This window comes from Balaenoptera ricei, chromosome 5, assembly GCF_028023285.1.
Source record: "Balaenoptera ricei isolate mBalRic1 chromosome 5, mBalRic1.hap2, whole genome shotgun sequence".
Taxonomy (NCBI): domain Eukaryota; kingdom Metazoa; phylum Chordata; class Mammalia; order Artiodactyla; family Balaenopteridae; genus Balaenoptera; species Balaenoptera ricei.
In genome coordinates this window covers 99,581,429-99,603,093 of record NC_082643.1, presented here as the reverse complement: position 1 = coordinate 99,603,093, position 21,665 = coordinate 99,581,429, and the positions used below count along the sequence as shown (strand labels likewise).

Genomic DNA, 21,665 nt, shown 5'->3' with positions numbered 1-21,665 from the left:
AGCCTATAGGCGGCAGTGCTGGGTCACCTCAGGCCAAACAACCAACAAGGAGGGAACTCATCCCCATCCATCAGCAGACAAGCAGATTAAAGTTTTACTGAGCTCTGCCCACCAGAGCAACACCCAGCTCTACCCACCACCAGTCCCTCCCATCAGGAAATTTGCAAAGGCCTCTTAGATAGCCTCATCCACCAGAGGGCAGACAGCAGAAGCAAGAAGAACTACAATCCTGCAGGCTGTGGAACAAAAACCACATTCACAGAAAGATACACAAAATTAAAATGCAGAGGACTATGTACCAGATGTAGATGATGAACAAGATAAAACCCCAGAAAAGCAGCTAAATTAGGTGGAGCTAGGCAACCTTCTAGAAAAACAATTCAGAATAATGATAGTGAAGATGATCCAGGACCTCAGAAAAAGAATGGAGGCAAAGATAGAGAAGATGCAAGAAATGTTTAACGAAGACCCAGAAGAATTAAAGAACAAACAAACAGAGATGAACAATACATTAACTGAAGTGAAAAATACACTAGAAGGAATCAATAACAGAATAACTGAGGAATAAGAATGGATAAGTGACCTGGAGGACAGAATGGTGGAAATCACTGCCACAGAGCAGAATAAAGAAAAAAGAATGAAAAGAAATGAAGACAGCCTAAGAGACCTTTGGGACAACATTAAATGCACCAACATTCACATTATAGGGGTCCCAGAAGGAGAAGAGAGAAAGGACCTGAGAAAATATTTGAAGAGATTATAGTCGAAAATTTCCCTAATATGGAAAAGGGAATAATCAAGTCCAGGAAGCGCAGAGAGTCCCATACAGGATAGATCCAAGGAGAAACACACCAAGACACATATTAATTAAACTCTCAAAAATTAAATACAAAGAAAAAATATTAAAAGTAGCAAGGGAAAAGCAACAAACAAGATACAACAGAATCCCCATAAGGTTAACAGCTGATCTTTCAGCAGAAACTCTGCAAGCCAGAAGGGAGTAGCAGGACATATTTAAAGTGATGAAAGGGAAAAACCTACAACCAAGATTACTCTGCCCAGCAAGGATCTCATTCAGATTTGATGGAGAAATTAAAACCTTTACAGATAAGCAAAAGCTAAGAGAATTCAGCACCACCAAACCAGCTCTACAACAAATGCTAAAGGAACTTCTCTAAGTGGGAAACACAAGAGAAGAAAAGGACCTACACAAACAAACCCAAAACAATTAAGAAAATGGTCATAGGAATATACATATCAATAAGTACCTTAAATGTAAATGGATTAAATGCTCCAACCAAAAGACAGAGATGGGCTGAATGGGTATGAAAACAAGACCCATATATATGCTGTCTACAAGAGACCCACTTCAGACCTAGGGACACATACAGACTGAAAGTGAGGGGATGGAAAAAGATATTCCATGCAAATGGAAATCAAAAGAAAGCTGGAGTAGCAATTTTCATATCAGACAAAGTAGACTTTAAAATAAAGACTACTATAAGAGACAAAGAAGACACTACATAATGATCAAGGGATCAATCCAAGAAGAAGATAAAACAATTTTAAATATATATGCACCCAACATAGGAGCACCTCAACACATAAGGCTAACACTAACAGCTATAAAAGAGGAAATCGACAGTAACACAATAATAGTGGGGGACTTTAACACCTCACTTACACCAATGGACAGATCATCCAGACAGAAAACTAATAAGGAAACACAAGCTTTAAATGACACAATAGACCAGATACATTTAATTGATATTTATAGGACATTCCATCCAAAAACAGCAGGTTAGGGCTTCCCTGGTGGCGCAGTGGTTGAGAGTCTGCCTGCTAATGCAGGGGACACAGGTTCGAGCCCTGGTCTGGGAAGATCCCACATGCCACGGAGCAACTAGGCCCGTGAGCCACAACTACTGAGCCTGTGCATCTGGAGCCTGTGCTCCGCAACAAGAGAGGCCACGATAGTGAGAGGCCTGCGCACCGCGATGAGGAGTGGCCCCTGCTTGCCGCACCTAGAGGAGGCCCTGGCACAGAAACGAAGACCCGACAGAGCCAAGGAGGTGGATAAATAAATAAATAATAATTTAAAAAAAAAAAAACAAAAACAGCAGGTTACACTATCTTCACAAGTGTACATGGAATATTCTCCAGGATAGATCACATCTTGGGTCACAAATCAAGCCTCTGTAAATTTAAGAAAATTGAAATCATATTAAGCATCTTTTCCGACCACAGTGCTATGAGATTAGAAATCAATTACAAGGGATTTCCCTGGTGGCACAGTGATTAAGAATCCACCTCCAGTGCAGGGGACACAGGTTCAATCTCTGGTCCAGGAAGATCCCACATGCAGTGGAGCAACTAAGCTGAGCAACTACTGAGCCTGTGCTCTAGAGCCCGCGAGCCACAACTACTGAGCCCATGTGCCACAAACTGAAGCCTGTGCACCTAGAGCCCATACTCTGCAACAAGAGAAGCCACCGCAGTGAGAAGCCTGCACACCACAATGAAGAGTAGCCCCCACTCGCCGCAACTAGAGAAAGCCCACGCACAGCAACAAAGACCCAATGCAGTCTAAATAAATAAATAAATAAATAAACTTTTTAAAAAATCAATTACAGGGAAAAAAACATAAAAAACATAAACACATGGAGGCTAAACAATATATTACTAAATAACGAAGAGATCACTGAAGAAATCAAAGAGGAAATCAAAAAATACCTAGAGACAAATAACAACAAAAACACGACAATCCAAAACCTATGGGATGCAGCAAAAGCAGTTCTAAGAGGGAAGTTTATAGCAATACAATCCTACCTCAAGAAACAAGAAAAGTCTCAAATAAACAACCTAACCTTACACCTAAAGGAACTGGAGAAAGAAGAACAAACAAAACCCAAAGTTAGCAGAAGGAAAGAAATGACACAGATGAGAGCAGAAATAAATGAAATAGAAACAAAGAAAACAACAGCAAAGATCAATAAAGCTAAAAGGTGGTTCTTTGAGAAGATAAACAAAATTGATAAACCTTTAGCCAGACTCATCAAGAAAAAGAGGGAGAGGACTCAAATCAATAAAATTAGAAATGAAAAAGGAGAAGTTACAATGGACACCACAGAAATACAAAGCATCCTAAGAGACTACTACAAGCAACTCTATGCCAATAAAATGGAAAACCTGGAAGAAATGGACAAATTCTTAGAAAGGTATAACCTTCCAAGACTGAACAAGGAAGAAACAGAAACATGAACAGACCAATCACAAGTAATGAAATTGAAACTGTGATTAAAAATCTTCCAACAAACAAAAGTCCAGGACCAGATGTCTTCACAGGTGAATTCTATCAAACATTTAGAGAAGAGCTAACACCCATCCTTCTCAAACTCTTCCAAAAAATTGCAGAGGGAGGAACACTCCCAAACTCATTCTACAGGGCCACCATCACCCTAATACCAAAACCAGACGAAGATACTGCAAAAGAATAAAATTACAGATCAATATCACTGATGAATATAGATGCAAAAATCCTCAACAGAATACTAGCAAACAGAATCCAGCAACACATTAAAAGGATCATACACCATGATCAAGTGGGATTTATCCCAGCGATGCAAGGATTCTTTAACATACCCAAATCAATCAATGTATACATCATATTAGCAAATTGAATAAAACCATATGATCATCTCAATAGATGCAGAAAAAGCTTTTGACAAAATTCAACACCCATTTATAATAAAAACTCTCCAGAAAGTGGGCATAGAGGGCACCTACCTCAACATAATAAAGGCTATAGATGACAAACCCACAGCAAACATCATTCTCAATGATGAAAAACTGAAAGCATTTCTTCTAAGATCAGGAACAAGACAAGGATGTCCACTCTGCCACTATTATTCAACATAGTTCTGGAAGTCCTAGCTGTGGCCATCAGAGAAGAAAAAGAAATAAAAGGAATCCAAATTGGAAAAGAAGAAGTAAAACTGCACTGTTTGCAGATGACGTGATACTATACATAGCGAATCCTAAAGATGCCACCAGAAAACTACTAGAGCTAATCAATGAATTTGGTAAAGTTACAGGATACAAAATTAATGCACAGAAATCTCTTGCATTCCTATACACTAACAACAAAAGATCAGAAAGAGAAATTAAGGAAACAATCCCATTCACCATTGCAACAAAAATAATAAAATACATACGAATAAACCTACCTAAGGAGGTAAAAGACCTGTACTCAGAAAACTATAAGACACTGATGAAAGAAATCAAAGATGACACAAACAGATGGAGAGATATACCATGTTCTTGGATTGGAAGAATCAATATTGTGAAAATGACTATTCTACCCAAAGAAATCTACAGATTCAATGCAATCCCTATCAAATTATCAATGGTTGTTTTTACAGAACTAGAGCAAAAAATCTGAAAATTTGTATGGAAACACAGAAGACCCAAATAGCCAAAGCAATCTTGAGGGAAAAAAAGGGAGCTGGAGTAATCAGACTCCCTGACTTCAGACTATACTACAAAGCTACAGTAATCAAGACAATATGGTACTGGCACAAAAATAGAAACATAGATCAATGGAACAGGATAGAAAGCCCAGAGATAAACCCCACGCACCTATGGTCAACTAATCTATGACAAAGCAGGCAAGGATATACAATGGAGAAAAGACAGTGTCTTCAATAAGTGGTGCTGGGAAAATTGGACAGCTACATGTAAAAGAATGAAATTAGAACACTCCCTAACACCATACACAAAAATAAACTCAAATGGATTAAAGACCTAAATATAAGACCGGACACTATAAAACTCTCAGAGGAAAACATAGGAAGAACACTCTTTGACATAAATCACAGCAGGATCTTTTTTGACCCACCTCCTAGAGTAATGGAAATAAAAACAAAAATAAACAAATGGGACCTAATTAAACTTAAAAGCTTTTGCAAAGCAAAGGAAACTATAAGCAAGACGAAAAGTCAGCCCTCAGAATGGGAGAAAATATTTGCAAACGAATAAATGGACAAAGGATTAATCTCCAAAATATATAACCACAACATGGAGCTCAATATTAAAAGAAAAAATAACCCAATCAAAAAATGGGCAGAAGACCTAAATAGACATTTCTCCAAAGAAGACACACAGATGGCCAAGAGACACGTGAAAAACTGCTTAACCTCACTAATTAGAGAAATGCAAATCAAAACTACAATGAGGTATCACCTCACACCACTTAAAATGGGCATCATCAGAAAATCTACAAATGCTGGAGAGAGTGTGGAGAAAAGGGAACCCTCTTGCACTGTTGGTGGGAATGTAAACTGATACAGCCACTATGGAGAACATTATGGAGCTTCTTTAAAAAACTAAAAATAGAATTACCATATGACCCAGCAATCCCACTATTGGGCACATACCCAGAGAAAATCGTAATTCAAAAAGAGTCATGTACCACAATGTTCATTGCAGCACTATTTACAATAGCCAGGTCATGGAAGAAACCTAAATGCCCATCAACAGACAAATGGATAAAGAAGATGTGGTACATATATACAGTGGACTATTACTCAGCCATAAAAAGGAATGAAATTGGGTCATTTGTAGAGACCTGGATGGACCGAGAGACTGTCATACAGAGTGAAGTAAGTCAGAAAAAGAAAAACAAATACCGTATATTAACGCATATATGTGGAATCTAGAAAAATGGTACAGATGAACCAGTTTGCAAGGCAGAAATAGAGACACAGATGTAGAGAACAAACGTATGGACCTCAAGGGGGAAAAGCAGGGGTGGGGTGGTGGTGGTGGGATGAATTGGGAGATGGGGATTGACATGTATACACTAATATGTGTAAAATAGATAACTAATAAGAACCTGCTGTTTAAAAATAAATAAATAAAATAAAATTCTTTTTTTAAATTTCCTAATAAAAAATGAGAAAAATAAAACAAAAACAAACAAAAAGAAAACTGGGCATATAATTAGAAAGTTAACTCCATTCAACAATATTCTCAAATTCCCCAATTCAGGGACTCTACCCATCTGCATAGCACAGGGAAAATACTCAGTATTTTGTAATAACCTAAAAGGGAAAAGAATCTGAAAACAAATACATATATTTATATATATATTATATATATATATATATATATATAATATATATATATAACTGAATCACTCTGCTGTACACCTGAAACTAACATAATATTGTATATCAACGATACTTCAATTAAAAAAAAATTTTCTTGCAAAAGATCCCTTCAGACGTACAAATCAACTAGAAATAGTTGCTCTGCCTTCCTGCATGCTGCCTGTTTCGAGAGAGCTATTTAAGAGGAAGGAGGCACTGTCCTGGGAGGTGAATGCTTTCTTCAGTCCCAGATTTATCGGGATGTCTTCAAAATGAAAAAAAACACGGGGCTGGCTTATCACGTAAACTAGAGCAGCTTGGTTACAGCACTAACTTCTGCTTATAGTGATGTGCTGGGCAAGCATTTTTGTTCTCTCTTTTCTGTTTTCTGTTTTTTGAATTTCATCGTTGTTGTTTCCAACTCATGCTCAACAGTTAAAACACAAGACATTTCTCATCAACCTAAAACACAATCAGCTGTTGTCCAAGACGCTACTTGCCTTATAAATATACAAATCACCAAGAGGGAGAGTGTAAAGTAGTTCTTGAGGGCGGCCCCATTTTTCTTCTGTCGCTGGTGCATTTCTCCACCACACTTGTTACAGCAACGACACAAACTAAAGACAAACCCCACCAGAGGCATCAGAATAATAAACAGCAATCCCAGGACAGCACAGATAATAATCCCGATCTCATAGTAGATAATCTGCAAGTCAAACAAAAGAAACAGCACATACTGTAACATAAAATTACATGTAGAACATTCCACAGTGTACACATTTCATGTTTTTTAAGCTATTTGCCATCATGACTTAAATCTTGAGGGGAGGGTGTGTGTGTGTGTGTCCATTTTGAAGATCCTTCTTGAAACAAAGGAAGCAGAGATCTGAGTTATCAGAGTATGGGATCAAGCAGTTACTACCTTCTTTCAACTTCCAGGAAAATATCCAAATTCAGGGTCAAGTTGCAAATGGTGTCATTTCAACCCCAAAGGTATTTTGTTTGTTTTTAAACGGCATGACAAATTTTGGCAGAAGTCCTTGCATAATGAATAATCTATACCAAGGATGTTTTTCACCAGAAAGATAGAACTAGTAATAGTTATTAAGGATTCAAAGTAGCCTGGATTGGATCAATTAATGACAAATTCATAGTTAGTTATGAAAGAATCTGGAATATATCTAAATTTAGAAAAAAAGGCTCAGACTTTCCAAATCAGACATGTTACTCACAGGCCACTCAGTTTCCCCACCCATGTACTGGGAATAAAATACGTACCCTATAAGGTCCTTGTGAACATTGCAGATAATGTATGATTAGTGATAAGGTGCCATGGGAAGTACCTGGCGTGGAGCAGACACTTGCTAAGTGCCCCTTTCAGGCTGGTGAGGCTGGGCTCAGCAGCCTAAGTCTCAGATAGTTCCTAGGTTCCTAGGAACTAGCACAATAGCTAGACACAATCATGTGACCTAAACCTATTTTCATAATCACTGACGGCTTTATTCCAGGCGAAATAAAAATTAATGCAACAGGATGATAAAACTCGTTCTCATTCCAATTCATGTATGCAGTTACTCACATTTCCATATAGCAAGACACTTTAAAAGAATGGCAGAAAATTACAGGTTGGCGGTTTGCAACCTGTAATGGTTTGTAATGAACCAGCTAGATAGCAATACATTCTGAAGCCAAGCTGAGCAAAGGAAAACAAAACCCAAGCCTTGTTCCTAGAAGCAAATGTGATGTCTTAGGAGAGAGCATTGAACTTGGAGTCAGAGGACCTGCTTTAAATCTCAGCAGGGGCGGCTTTTAATTCTCTAAACTAGGAAATGTTACATTAGCATTAATGTCATCAGCATATTGTGAGGGACAGATAATTAAGTGAGTTAATGTGTAAACAACTAGCAAAGTGCCCAGCACACAGCAAATGTTCAATCAGTATTAGCTAACTCGTGGGCAAACGCTTATGAGTATTAAGCTAGATGCACATGGCACTTGAATATTATCTACTTCCATATTAAGGTTAAAATGCTAAAAACAAAAAAAGTGATTGCAATTTTGATGCAGGCTTCTTAAGCTAAGCTGGACACCACGGCCATGAAAAGTCGTTATTTGCTGGTGTGTAACCCGCCCTTGAAGACTCACATCATTGGCCAACTGAGAAACCAGCTCCAGACACTCCAAATTCGTACTTATTTTGCTATCTTTCTCAGCAAATATTCTAAATTGTTACTATTTTTAGAAATTGTTTCTGGGAATTTCCTGGTGGTCCAGTGGTTAGGACTCCACGCTTCCACTGCAGGGGGCATGGGTTTGATCCCTGGTCGGGAAATTAAGATCTTGCAAGCTGCGTGGCACAGCCAAAAAAAAAAAAAAATTGTAACATTGAACCCCAAACCCAGGAGAGAAGGTGTACTTAAATGTTTTTAATGCAGTATCTTTAGCTCCAAATACAAATTTTATATTTTGTATATAAGCTTTCCAATGTCACTACTAAATATTAGGTTAAACAGTATCAGGAACAAGATTATGTCATTTCCAGAGTTCACGTCTACACTTAAAAGTCTGGCCAAGATCTGGCAAGAACCTAAATTATTTCCTGATATACCAAGATCTCCGGAGTGCTTTGTGGATTGTGTTGAAGAGAAGCTCAAGATTTAAATTTGCAGATGGGTTGCTATTCTTTCGTGGACTACAAAAGCTGAAAGAGAAGATGGAAGATGATGGCAGAAACAAAAAGGAAACAATTTAAAAATCATCACAGTGGAGATGACAGTGAACAGAAAGTTCTGGCAAAAGCGTCACACCACTCGCGGGCTTTAGACAGAGCAACATGAAACAGCAAGTGAGGACTTTACCTTCAGAATCAAGACTACATTTTCTGGCTGAGGAAGTCAAAGCGGTTGCAGAGTTTGTGCAAGCAGAGGCAGCATGCATCAAGAAAACAGAAAACATTACTGGAGTGATTAACCACAACTGAGACCATTAATATCCCACACAGAGGAAATCAAGGGAGAGGAGGATGACACAAGACAGGAACATAAAAGGAGCATTTATTAGACAAACAGTGTTTTGGGTACAGTCAAGCTCTAGGGCTCACATTTGGATTTACATTGGATTTCTTGAAAGGTTCTTAATCAGTATGCTAATCAGTTATGGACAAGGGGAGCTAGAGGGAAAGATACAAATGCTTAACACATTAACCACAACCACATGGTCTCCATGAAACAGAGAATCAGTGGCTGCCGAGAACCCCAGAGCCCAAGGCACCAACTTCCAAGTGCCCTTTCTAAAATGACAATCTTATGGTATCATTCCCTTGTTTAACAGCATTCCGTGGATTCCCACTATGTCTAATTCAAACTCCTCCACGTGGTCCTATGTTATTTAATTCTGGCTTCATGTCCCCATTCTTCTTGACCACTCTAGTCCCCAGAAAGCATCATGGTCTCTCTCCCTTTCCTCACTTTGGGTTCCCTCTTGCTTGAACCTTATTCCCATCACTCTTCCCCTGATGAAACTCAAGTCTGAGTGTGGATGTTGCTTTCTCCAGGAAGTCTGTCTTGATAACAACGTCTGGGTTTGCTGTACACCCCTCCTTCATGATGCCATGGAGTCCTATACTTGCCCTTTCACAGTGCTTACCTCATTTGCTCAGTTTATAAGACTATCCTTCTTTTTGGAAGAGGGAGGTGACATATGTATGAAGAGGGACAAAGTCATTATTGTTGTTATAGTTGACTTAAAATGTCCTCATGTGGTTAAATAAAGTTATGTGGCTCCATGGTGTTCTCCAGATGACGTTTTTCAAGTTGTCTGGTCCAGGAAATCCAAGTTCGGAAGCCATTGCCTTAGCTGGCAGATTTTCACAGGTGCGGAAGAACAATGTTTGTGATGTTAATAACCTTTAAAGGAGGCATCATCTGAAATGTTGGGATGGGCAGTTCAGATACACATGCCCCTGGGGACCCACAGGGCATCTTGAATGACCCCAGCCTCCCTTCCTGGGTCCGGGCCCCACGGGCTTGTTACCTCCCAACCTCACCAATCATAAGCTCCTTTTAACAGCGTGTGTTAAAAACACTGACTTCAGGCCCCTCCCCTGGAGAAGCATCAGGAGATTTGGGTAAGACCAGGAATCTGTCTTTAAAACAAGCCCCGTGTCATGATTATGATTAAGTGCCTCTTCAGTCTTGGTGTATAGATACCTCAGCTCTCTCACTTTCCCATGGGCTAATTCCCACACTGGTGTCTTCGGCGTCTATCACAGCTCCTCTACAGGATGGAGCTCTGCTGCCCCCTGTGGCGGGTGGCGGAATGATACACCCTCTACAGGCGGCCCTCCCTCCGCTGTGTCACCTCCCACTTCACAGCCAGGGTTCTCTGCACCTCCCAAATTAGTGACTTGCCCTGGAGTCCTTGACTCAGGGTCTGCTTCTGGGACTCTGACCAAACACACCCAGCATTCATCTCCCTAAAGCCAATCAGAAAGCTCCCTTCCCAAGGAGCCGTGGCTTGTTTGGTGTCTTTGCTTAACCAAATCCCTCTTCCTTGGATAACCGGAAAACATGACCCAATTCCACACCTAGGGTAGGATTCCGTTCATTCCTGTGGGCCCAGTTCTGGCTCCTTTCTCTACACCAGCTCCACCCAAACGGTTTTTATCCGTTTGTAAAGACACCTGAGGTGGAGAGGAAATCAGGAAGTAGGGGGGGTCCCCAAGTTTACAGGAACTCCAAGTCTAATATCAAGCCAACCATAAAGGACTCGTCCAACTAAGAGTCCTGCCATGGATGGTGGCAGCCAACTCTGGCTCATGCTTGTCAGGCTGCCCAGAGTCACCTCAGAGTCTGAGGACCTGGTCCTCTAAGGCTTGGGCCCAGATGAGAGAGTCCAGCCTCTCACGCCCAACCCATTCCTTGGCAGAGCAAACTGGCATTCAGGCTGGGCTGCTAATGGCATGCAAATTTTCGAGATAAATATAAAAGCAAAGATCCTTTTATTCTGCCCAGGGAAGCAGGCACACATGGGCAATCACGTTTGGAAGATATAAATGAAGCCAGTGGCACTGAAGAATGAAAATGCTTTCTATGGTAGGAGGGAAGGTGTAGGCACTAGCGTGTATCTGGCTCATCCTCTTTTATACACATAAATGGCCTTGAGATGAGAACTTCCTCTTTGGCTTCTGCATTCACTTTTCCCTTAAGCATCATTTTATTGCAAATTGAGAATATGCGGCCACCGTTCCCACCACTGGGCGAGAGTTCACTGCCTTCACACCCGTTGGAGACACTGTCATTCACATTTGTTGTGCTGGCCATTAAATAAATAGAAGTCCACTGGTACCTTTATTGTTGTCTTGATAACTACCTTCGTACCAGGAAAGGATAGAACGAATCGTCTGACCCTGCAGGACTAATAGCTTGACACACAGATTCAACTAATTTTTATTATCCTAACATTCAATGCAAAAACATTCGTCTGTTGATTTCATTGGCAACCGACATTCATCATAGGCCAAAATCGAAATAACACACTGTTCTGTTTAGGTAAGTTAACCTCGTGGATGCAAACAGAGTGAATTAACAGCACCTTAACCCTAACCCTAACCCTAACCTTGGTATTAAGTAGAGACATGAAAGGTGCCTGGATACTTTCTGACAATACTGTCTACTCATTGGAGTGAGGCCTTCAAGGCCCTCCCCTGATCTGGCCCCAGCTCCCCTGTCCTTCCCCTTCCTCCTCACCCACCAGCTCCATCCCTCTGCTTCCTCCTCTCACACCTCATCCTCTGCTCACGTGGTCCCCACAGCTTGGAACGCCTGCAAAGCCGCCTCCCCACCTGTTGCAGCCCTGCTTATCTTTTTAACAACAAGCCCCCAAATCACTTCCTTGTGGAAGAGCTCTGGTAAGAATTCATTCTTTTTCTTCTACAAGTATGCATGTGTATGTTAAAAGTACACATGCCTGTTTCTAGGGATGTTCAAACCATTCCATTTAGTTAAGGGGTTCTCATCCCTTGTCTAAAAAAAGTGTCATAAGACTTCCTTTAAGGAAATTTCAGTTTTTCAATAACATATAGCTTGAAAGGTGAATGTTTCTTCAAATGCTACTTTTGAAATTTCTGCTGTAGTTCAAATGGGATTTATAAGGCATTTCAATACTCCATAAAGCTTCTTAGTCAAGAAAGGTTACTCAATTCACAGGTAAAACAACTGGTTGTTTAAAGATTTACTTTCAAGTCAGCCAAAGTTTTGCTCATGTTTATTTTTTGCTAACAAATTCATCAATCAAAATTACCTTCTCATAATCCGTTGAGAGGTCAAACTTCTTCTGGACAACTTTTCTTAAAATATCTGGGGAAAAAAAGCCACAAAACAATGGCACGATTACTTTTTCAGTAAAAATATAAAATGCATATTTAGAAAATAAAGGTCTATATGTGCTCACAAATTATTGAACCTCAATATAGTATTCTTATACTTTTATTCCTCTTTCTTAATGTAGGTAAATAATTGACCTAATGAGGCTCTAACCAGAAGCAAAGAATGGAGAACAAATATTTTCGACCTACGATTTTGCCAGTGGCAAAATTAGAGGGTTGCCATCTTTAAGAGTTCTCAATTTCTCACAAAACACCTTAAAGTTTACCAGCAAACTACATATACCTCATTAACAGTCACTAATAAAATGTTACATTGATACTGCTAATTCTTTTTTTGTCAATAAATCAAGTTTAATTAATTATGATTTATTAAATTTCCAACACCGCCACACCCATATGTTGATTCCGGCTGCTCAGCCATACAAACTACAAGAGCAGAGCGACAGAAACCATATGGTCTCCAAAGCCTCCAATCTTTATTATCTGGCCCTTCACAGAAAAAGTCTGCCCTCCTGGTCTATATGAACATGTTGACAGGACACTGAATCACAAGGTTTAAAGTTTTGATGTGACCAGTGTGCATGATTTTTGCTGGTTAATTTATGTAAGCCAAGTTGGACTTACAGCACCACCACTAGCCACAGGAAATAAGGAATCTCTAAACTCTAAATGTGATTTTTCTTTTAAGTTGGAAAATGCATTAACATTTGCATGCAGATTAGGAACATCAGATTTCCTTAGGGAACTGTGACTCCATTTACCCCTAATGTTTTTTGCCCCACAGCCCATGAAATTGCTTTCTTAATTATTTGGAACCACAAATGCAATTTATTCTTTAATACTTCCACTTTTACATAATATTTTACAAATGAAAGGAATCTTACAATTAACCTAATCCAAGAGCTCTTAACATGAGATGTCCCTCTCCGTCTCCAAGCAGTGCACGAAAAACCCAAAATGCTAAGCAAAACTGAATTTTTCTGTGCATGCTCATTTGGGGCGTTTTAAAATTCTCACATAGGTCAGGAGCCACCTTGTATCCTGATTCCCCCATCTAGTAATGATATAGCATAGCTGATGGCCAGATAGGGAGGGTGACTTGTCTAAAATCAGTGATCTGTGAGGCCAGACCCAGGCCCAGGTCTTCCTTCCCCTGGTGCGAGGTCCTTCCCACACCGCACATTGTCTTCTGCCCCAGGAATGAGCTTCTGGAATGCTAGGACTGTATCCCGTATAAGCACTTCCAAAGTATACTACTGGGGGTCGCAAATGAAACCCCACGGTGAACGTTTTTTTAAAGCAAAGACATTCACATGTACAGGCCAGGAAACAAAGCAAGCCACTTCCCCACACGGCCTTCTGGAAAACAACTTTCCACCTGCACAGAGCAGATAGATACATGGCGCAGACCTTAAAGGATGTGCTGCAGGAACAGAGATTTTCAAACTGGTAGGAAACCCTGGGAAACCTAGAGTTTCTCCAAGGTACCTTGGGGGCAACCCAGGATCACAGGTGGTCTCCGGCCTTGAACCAGTCTCTTTGCTTTAGTCTGCTGCACACACGTAGCAGGCGTTGCTCTAGTAGAGCTCTGTGGAGGTGAGCCAATGCCAGAGAACATGGCTTGTGTACCCATGGCAACCTCTGGGAAACAGTGACATTCGTCTCTGCCAAACAGATGCCCCCATCAGTTTGCTTGAAGACCCAGCCCCTCCTGAGTCCTTCTGTGATGCTGGTGGCCCTGGGTGTCCCAGGCATGGTCCCAGCTACATCCAACGACAACACTCACTGGCAGTTGATCCCTGTCCTTTGGCTGCCAGCTGGCCCTGACCCTCTGGCAAAGCTGATCCTTGCTGTACTGGCTAAAAACCCATCCCAAGACTTTGGAGCAGAGATGTTCTCCCTTCCCGTGGTTTAGAGTAGCACTGTCTTACAGAAATCTATCTCAAGCCACATAAGTAATTTCAAATTTTCTAGTAGTTCCATTTAAAAACATGATTAATTTAAAATTAATTTTAATATGTTTTACTTACTCCGAATATATGCAAAGTAGTATCATTTCAAGATATCATCAGTGTAAATATTAATGAGCTATTTACAGTCTTGTTTTCATACTAAGAGTTCAGAAGCCGGTGTCAATGCCCTTTAGTTCAGACAAGCTACAGTTCAATTGCTCCATGGCCACACGTGGTTAGTGGCTCCTGCACTGGACAGCACAGGCTCAGAGGCGGCAGGTCACCCTGCCCACTCTCACCCAGGAGCAATTCCATTTCCCCCAAAGCCCCAAGGCCTCTATCCGTTTCCTTATTGGCCCCTCCTTCCTTTCCAGCATCCCCTGTCACAAAAACACAGAATGAGCGTCCTTCATGATCAGGACCACAATATCCATTTTTCCCTTGGCTTCCCTGTGTATCTCTAATTAAGCGGCTCTTAATCAGGGTGAGTGAACATCAGAGAAGCCTGTACAACACAATCCAAGCATCTTCACTTGACAAGTCCCGACATTAACCTTCTGCTGCTCACACCTCATCCGGGAGCCCATGGGACCCCACACTAGGAAATTCTATCTCAGATCTACTTGGTTCACTGCTGATGAGAACTTTGAATCCATTATGGTCCATCTCAGAAAGCACGTGGAAGAACCGGGGTCTCACTTCTGCCCCACACTTTTCATGGTTCCCAAGTGTCACACTCGTTCTACTGCATCCAGTCCTTTGTCTTTGTCTTTCCTGGCCAGCTCATAAAAGGCTTCTGGTGGAAACCATCTCGGCCTCTGGATCGCCTGCATCCTCATGTTGGAGGGGGCCATGGACAGGATGTGACCACTGGCTGGCCTGCGAGCTGGACCCAGACACTCAGAAGCTGCTCACCCCTCCCCTGCCCTTGGAACGTCCGTTCTGCCCACCCATCCCACACTAGGAGCTGGGTTCAAGGATGCAGTCTTGAGAGAGTAATGTGTAGTTGAGACCATCTGAATGGTCTACATAACTGAATCCAGTTGAGACCACTACATAAACTTTTAAGATTCAGGCAGGTGGGTGCGGAGATCTACTCATCTTGCAGCTGCTCAAGACAAGCCTCGTAAGTAAGTTCCTTTCTTTCTTAAACCTGCCACTGTCCCATCTGGAGGGGTCCGCCTCTTTCTCAGTCCCTCCTTGCCCCCAAGTTTCAGATTTCACTTGGGTCCCTCCTAAGGCTGCGAAGCAACCCCTCAGCAAGTTCCAGGGCTCCAGAACTGTCTGTGGTATGGGTGCCGCACAAACACAATACTTCTTTACCAAAAAAAAAATGCTGCTTCCACTCCATAGATCAGACAGGACCCCTGAATTCTGTGACTGGTTCCTTGTATTGCCCGGTGGGTATTAGCCATTAACACGCAGGTGGCACAGAGCCCCAAACAGAGAACACGCAAACTGGAAACCTCGGCTTAGCCTTGGTGCTCACCAAAGATGACCATACCGTGACCAACACCAGCTCTGAGAGCTTCCAAATGAACAGATTCTACCCTAATATTCTCCACTGTGTCTACCTGCTTCTTCTCAGCCCTGACAAGGCGTGCACAGCTCAAAGCAGGTTGTAAAATGATGTCATGATGGCAGTGCGTTCTGTTTGTTGCACGAATCCTGGTGACTTAAACCTGACCCAGTCTTCGGGTCATTCAACAATATTCAACCACCATATTAAGCGCCTACAGGGTGCCAGGTGCTGTGATCATGATAGAAAGGAGTAAGACCTCTTGCTTGAGAAACCACGGTCTTCTCCTGCCATCCATGTGACTTCAGTGTGGACAATAGTGACCCCTTTGTCCTTCCAGAGCTGAGGGAGGATCTGCTGAGATGGGGCCTGAAAGGCACCGAGCACCAGACTGGACGGCTCCAGGAGGCCGGTGAGTTCTCCTTGCCCTGAGCTCGGAGGGCGGCCTGGCCACCTTTTTCATGCCCTGCTTCATTTCTCACTATATCTTTCCATGCTCTTTTCCATAACATAATAGTTGCCTCTTTAGGTACAGCAGTGGGAGGGAAATATGTAAGCAGGCAGATGAGAAAGCTTTTTTCATGGTAGAAGACTGTTTCTCGGCATCTGACTCTGTGGGTCTTCCTGGAATGACAGGGACCGTCCGCCTCTCTGTGCTCAGCCCCTAGACCTTACAGTGTCTTCTTATCCGGGACTTACTTTAAATTTCATGTGATGATGGAAATTAAGAAATGTTGCAGCAAGAGCGAATTCTGACCCCTTGGTTATACCACCAGGCTACAAAGTAGGTTGGTTTTGTTTTTGGCTCTTCGTGTGTGTGTGTGTGTGTGTAACTTCTCTATGAGTTGTTTGATGTCTGAAGCTACACAAGCAACATAAAATAAGAAAAGTGCCTTGTGCAGGATCCATCTATAACAGACCCATCTTCCTCATCTTTGACAAGATATTTGTTTCCTAACTGGTTTCTTTTAATACATATGTAGGTTCTGAACCAACCCAGGCAAAGTGCAAGTTCACTTTTGGAATGTTCTCTCATAAAATGGATAGAGAACTTGAAAACCCCAGTTGTTGGCAGGTGATTTATCAGATTTGTGACAAACTTAAGTGCTCCTGGAAAGACTTTGCTGATAATATCTATTTGACAACTTAATTAAAGTTAGGTCTCTTAATTTAAAAATGTACCACAGGGCTTCTCTGGTGGTGCAGTGGTTAAGAATCTGCCTGCCAATGCAGGGGACACGGCTTTGATCCCTAGTCCGGGAAGATCCACATGATGCAGAGAAATTAAGCCTGTGTGCCACAGCTACTGAGCCTGCGCTCTAGAGCCCGTGCTCCGCAACAAGAGAAGCCACCGCAACGAAGAGTAGCCCCCGCTTACTGCAACTAGAGAGAGTCCACGCGCAGCGACGAAGACCCAACGCAGCCAAAAAAAAAAATGTATCACACTTTTCATCTTCTAAATTGTGTTCCTGCCATTTACTGGGAACAGAATCTCCCAAAAGTGCGAAACTATATTAAAAAGTATTTTTGATAAAGATATTTTTATTTCTGATATAAAATAGGCATTTAGTATGTTGTAAATCACTCTACTCTATGTAAAACAATATTATTGTAATGTAGTTCTTGCTAAAATATTATGTAATGTTAATTTTGTTCATAGTTGTTCATTTTTCTGCCAAAAGAATTCTAATTTTAGGTTGTTTTGTTTTAAAAGGCTTTTAGAAAAGCCTTTTAGTCAAGTCTTATATTCAGGTTATTTTAATTTCTACCTGATGTTTTCTAGTTTCTTTGACCAGATGCAACGATATAGGATTACTAACATTAAACCTAAAATTAAGTTATAGACTTAGAAGCATTATGGTGTAAGCATTAAAATTAGGAGAGTAAAATGTTCAGAACAGGTTTTTCTTTTTTTTTTAATTATTTATTTATTTATTTGGCTGCGCTCAGTCTTAGTTGCGGTGTGCATGTGGGATCTAGTTCCCTGACCGGGGAACGAACCCGGGCCCCCTGCATTGGGAGAGAGGAGTCTCAACCACTGGACCACCAGGGAAGTCCCCAGGTTTTTCTTTATGAACAAACGTTAGAGGGTGAATCATTTTTTTTTCCTAGATGTCAGGTTAAATTTGTTATTGTACTGAGAACTCTTATTAATAAAAAATTACCCACACACAGAGTTATTAGCCCTCTTGGGCACTTAAAGTGTCTACCTGGAAATGTGATTAACTAAGAGCATAAATAGTGTTGTGTCCCCCTGTGGAGACGCCCACAGGGTCCCCCATTGACCCCCAGTGGCACTCTTTTATACTCACAAGGTCTGGGGGGGTCTCTGTACTAAGAATGACTTAATCTGTTAATTTGTGCATTAAATCAACACTGGTCAAAGTGAAAGAGATTATTCACATTTTTACTAAAGCTATTAGTTTTATAAGTAGAATAAAATGATACTCAAGTTCAATTTAAAATCCTACCAACACTGGGCTTCTAAATACATAACTTCAGTAAATTAAACATTACTTAAAACAAAACTTTAATTGTTTCTTTCCAGGCACAAAAGACTTCCGTCTACACCAAATTCCTGAGAGGATGAGGGGCAGAGAGGCAAACCAAGTGGAATGCCTGTCAAGTCCTGATAAAACACAAACTTAGTTTGAAAAGTGTGAACTTCTTGGATGTGCTGGCATGACACCGGGTGTGGAAGAGCTAGTGGCATTTTGCCCTGAGAAGGGTGTTTAGGGCAGTGCTCAGTATGTTACACTAACCTGAAAATGTTGGCGTCTGTCCTTCACCTCCACCCTTGTACCGCACACGCTTCACTGCTCTGCCCTCTCCAGTTCTTCAGCCTGTGGCACCAAATGAGTGCTCAGCAGAACCATGTGTGGCCTCAGTTTCCTTGGCCCACTGCCTGATTCCCCAGGCCCCCTGCAGTTAGGTGGGGGCCCGTGACTTGAGTTCTGGTCAGTGGAATGTGGGTAGACAGGTGTGCACATCACTTCTACTCCTGGCCTCTACAACCTCCTGTAAGACCCTTGATGGTCGCTCACTTGACCCATCTACCCATCACCCACTGGAGGAGCCAGTGGAGAAATCCAAAGCCCAATAGGATGACGGAACCATTACAGAGTGCCCAGCCCTCACCACTCCATCACTTCTACATTGGACTGAGCTGTTAGAGAGAAATGTTTTTCACCGAAATTTGGGCTTGTTTGTTATAGCAAATGGTGTCACTTACCCTAACTAAAAAAGCCTTAGCCAATTAAGACCCCCAACATTTTCCATTGCAAGCCTCCTCTACAAATAGCCTAACCTGCTAGCTTTGACCAAACAAAGGCGAACTCACTTTTCTCAGGAGCAAGTGTACACATAAATAACATAGCCGACTAAGACTTACTGAAGCCAGTAGGATGGCACTAGCATAAACCAGGATTTTAAAAGACATCTTCATTCAAAGATCAGAATTTCTGTATTCATGATCCAGCAATCCCACTCCTGGGCATATACCCAGAGAATATTATAATTTAAAAAGATACATGCACCCCAGTGTTCATTGCAGCACTGTTTACAGTAGCCAATACATGGAAACAACCTAAATGTCCATCGACAGATGAATGGATAAAGAAAATGTGGTAGGGCTTCCCTGGTGGCGCAGTGGTCGAGAATCTGCCTGCCAATGCAGGGGACACGGGTTCGAGCCCTGGTCTGGGAAGATCCCACACGCCGCGGAGCAACTAGGCCCGTGAGCCACAATTACTGAGCCTGCGCGTCTGGAGCCTGTGCTCCGCAACAAGAGAGGCCTGGATAGTGAAGAGGCCCGCGCACCGCGATGAAGAGTGGCCCCCGCTTGCCGCAACTAGAGGAAGTCCTTGCACAGAAACGAAGACCCAACACAGCCAAAAATAAAATATAAAAAATAAAATAAAATAAATAAAAAAGATTACTATAAACCACTTTAAAGTAAAAAAAAAAAGCAAAACAAGACAATTTAAAAAAAGAAAATGTGGTAGATATATACAACAGAATATCACTCAGCCACAAAAAAGAATGAAATAATGCCATTTACAGCAACATAGTTGGACCTAGAGATTATCATACTAAGTGAGGTAAGTCAGACAAAGACAAAAATCATATGATATTGCTTATATGTGGAATCTGAAAAAAAAAGATATAAATGAACTTATTTACAAAACAGAAATAGACCCACAGATATAGAAAACAAATTTATGGTTACTGAAAAGGAAGGGGGGGAAGGATAAATTAGGAGGATGGGATTAACATATATACACAACTCTATACAAAATAGATAACCACAAGGACCTACTGTATAGCACAGTAGGGAACTGTACTCAATATTTTGTAATATCTATAAGGGAAAAGAATCTGAAAAACAATATAGATGTTCAGTTTCATATATATATATATAACTAACATGATACTGTAAATCAATTATACTTCAATTTAAAAAATTATTTTTTTAAAAGAATTTCTGTATTCATAAAAGAATGCATGAAATGGCATTTGAACCCAGAAAAATCACTACAAAATGCAATGCAATATAGCTCAGATAAACTCTCTTGCTGCCTGCTCCTCATCCATGGGTCTATAAAGCCTTGATAGTCATTAATAGGCTTAGCTGATAGGTCCATAAGCCTTTCAAAAGCTTCACTACCAACTGAATTTTCCTCACCTACAAAACATATGTTCATAATCAGTTTAAACCATGAATTCAAGCATGTCTCTAGTGCTAGACTATTTACGTAAAATACTCTCAGGTAACAGTATTATCCTGGGAAACGTGCATCAGATAAGGAGTTAAGACTAAGTGGATGTAAGATCTTGGTACCCTCTCCAAGAGTTATGTGCACAGGCTGGCTGGTAAAACGGGTTGTGAGCACCAGCTAACAGGTCCAGGCTGTTCTTTCTGGAGGAGAACGCAGATTTAAATCAACATGCACGGCTTTCCTGGTGGCGCAGTGGTTAAGAATCCGCCTGCCAATTCAGGGGACACGGGTTCGAGCCCTGGTCCGGGAAGATCCCGCATGCCGCAGAGCAACTAAGCCCATGCGCCACAACTACTGATCCTGCACTCTAGAGCCTGCGAGCCACAACTACTGAGCCCACGTGCTACAACTACTGAAGCCCACCCGCCTAGAGCCCGTGCTCTGCAACAAGAGAAGCCACTGCAATGAGAAGCGCACGCGCCGCAGCAAAGAGTAGCCCCCGCTTGCCGCAACTAGAGAAAGCCACCGCACAGCAACAAAGACCCAACACGGCCAAAATAAATAAATAAATAAATAAAATAAATTTTAAAAATAAAAAATAAATCAAGATGCAAAGGTAGTTGGTGAAAATGTACATTTACATAATTTGTATGTGGTCCCTAGAACTTTCCCCAGAGCCCCATGTGGAAGAGATCTTATGTTGGATTACAGACAGAGGTATTCCACTGCAGTTGGTTGAAGCTTGTCTTCTCTCTTTGGTCTAGGTTTTCTGTGGATTGTTTTTATGCTTTAGAGCTTCCTGATTCTGATTTCTAAAATGAAATTTGATTCTTCTCTTGACAGGAAAATCTCACTAATTCAAACAAATTAGGAAACTTCTGGTTATTTGGATAATTTGACTCAGTTTACCTTTTATCAAGAAAAATGTTTAAGGAGCCAACT

General features: G+C 41.3%; 1 protein-coding gene across 4 annotated transcripts in view; it reads right to left on the bottom strand.

Moving 5' to 3' along the window:
* Positions 1–21,665, bottom strand: part of PROM1 (prominin 1) — a 95,993-nt gene that overhangs the window by 53,423 nt on the left and 20,905 nt on the right. For all 4 annotated transcript variants that reach the window (XM_059923303.1, XM_059923302.1, XM_059923304.1 and 1 more), the window contains exons 3-4: positions 12,450–12,505; positions 6,650–6,855 (exon numbers count right to left, since the gene is read on the bottom strand). In XM_059923303.1, coding sequence (XP_059779286.1) covers positions 6,650–6,855; positions 12,450–12,505 — 262 coding nt within the window. The remainder of the gene's footprint in view (positions 1–6,649; positions 6,856–12,449; positions 12,506–21,665) is intronic.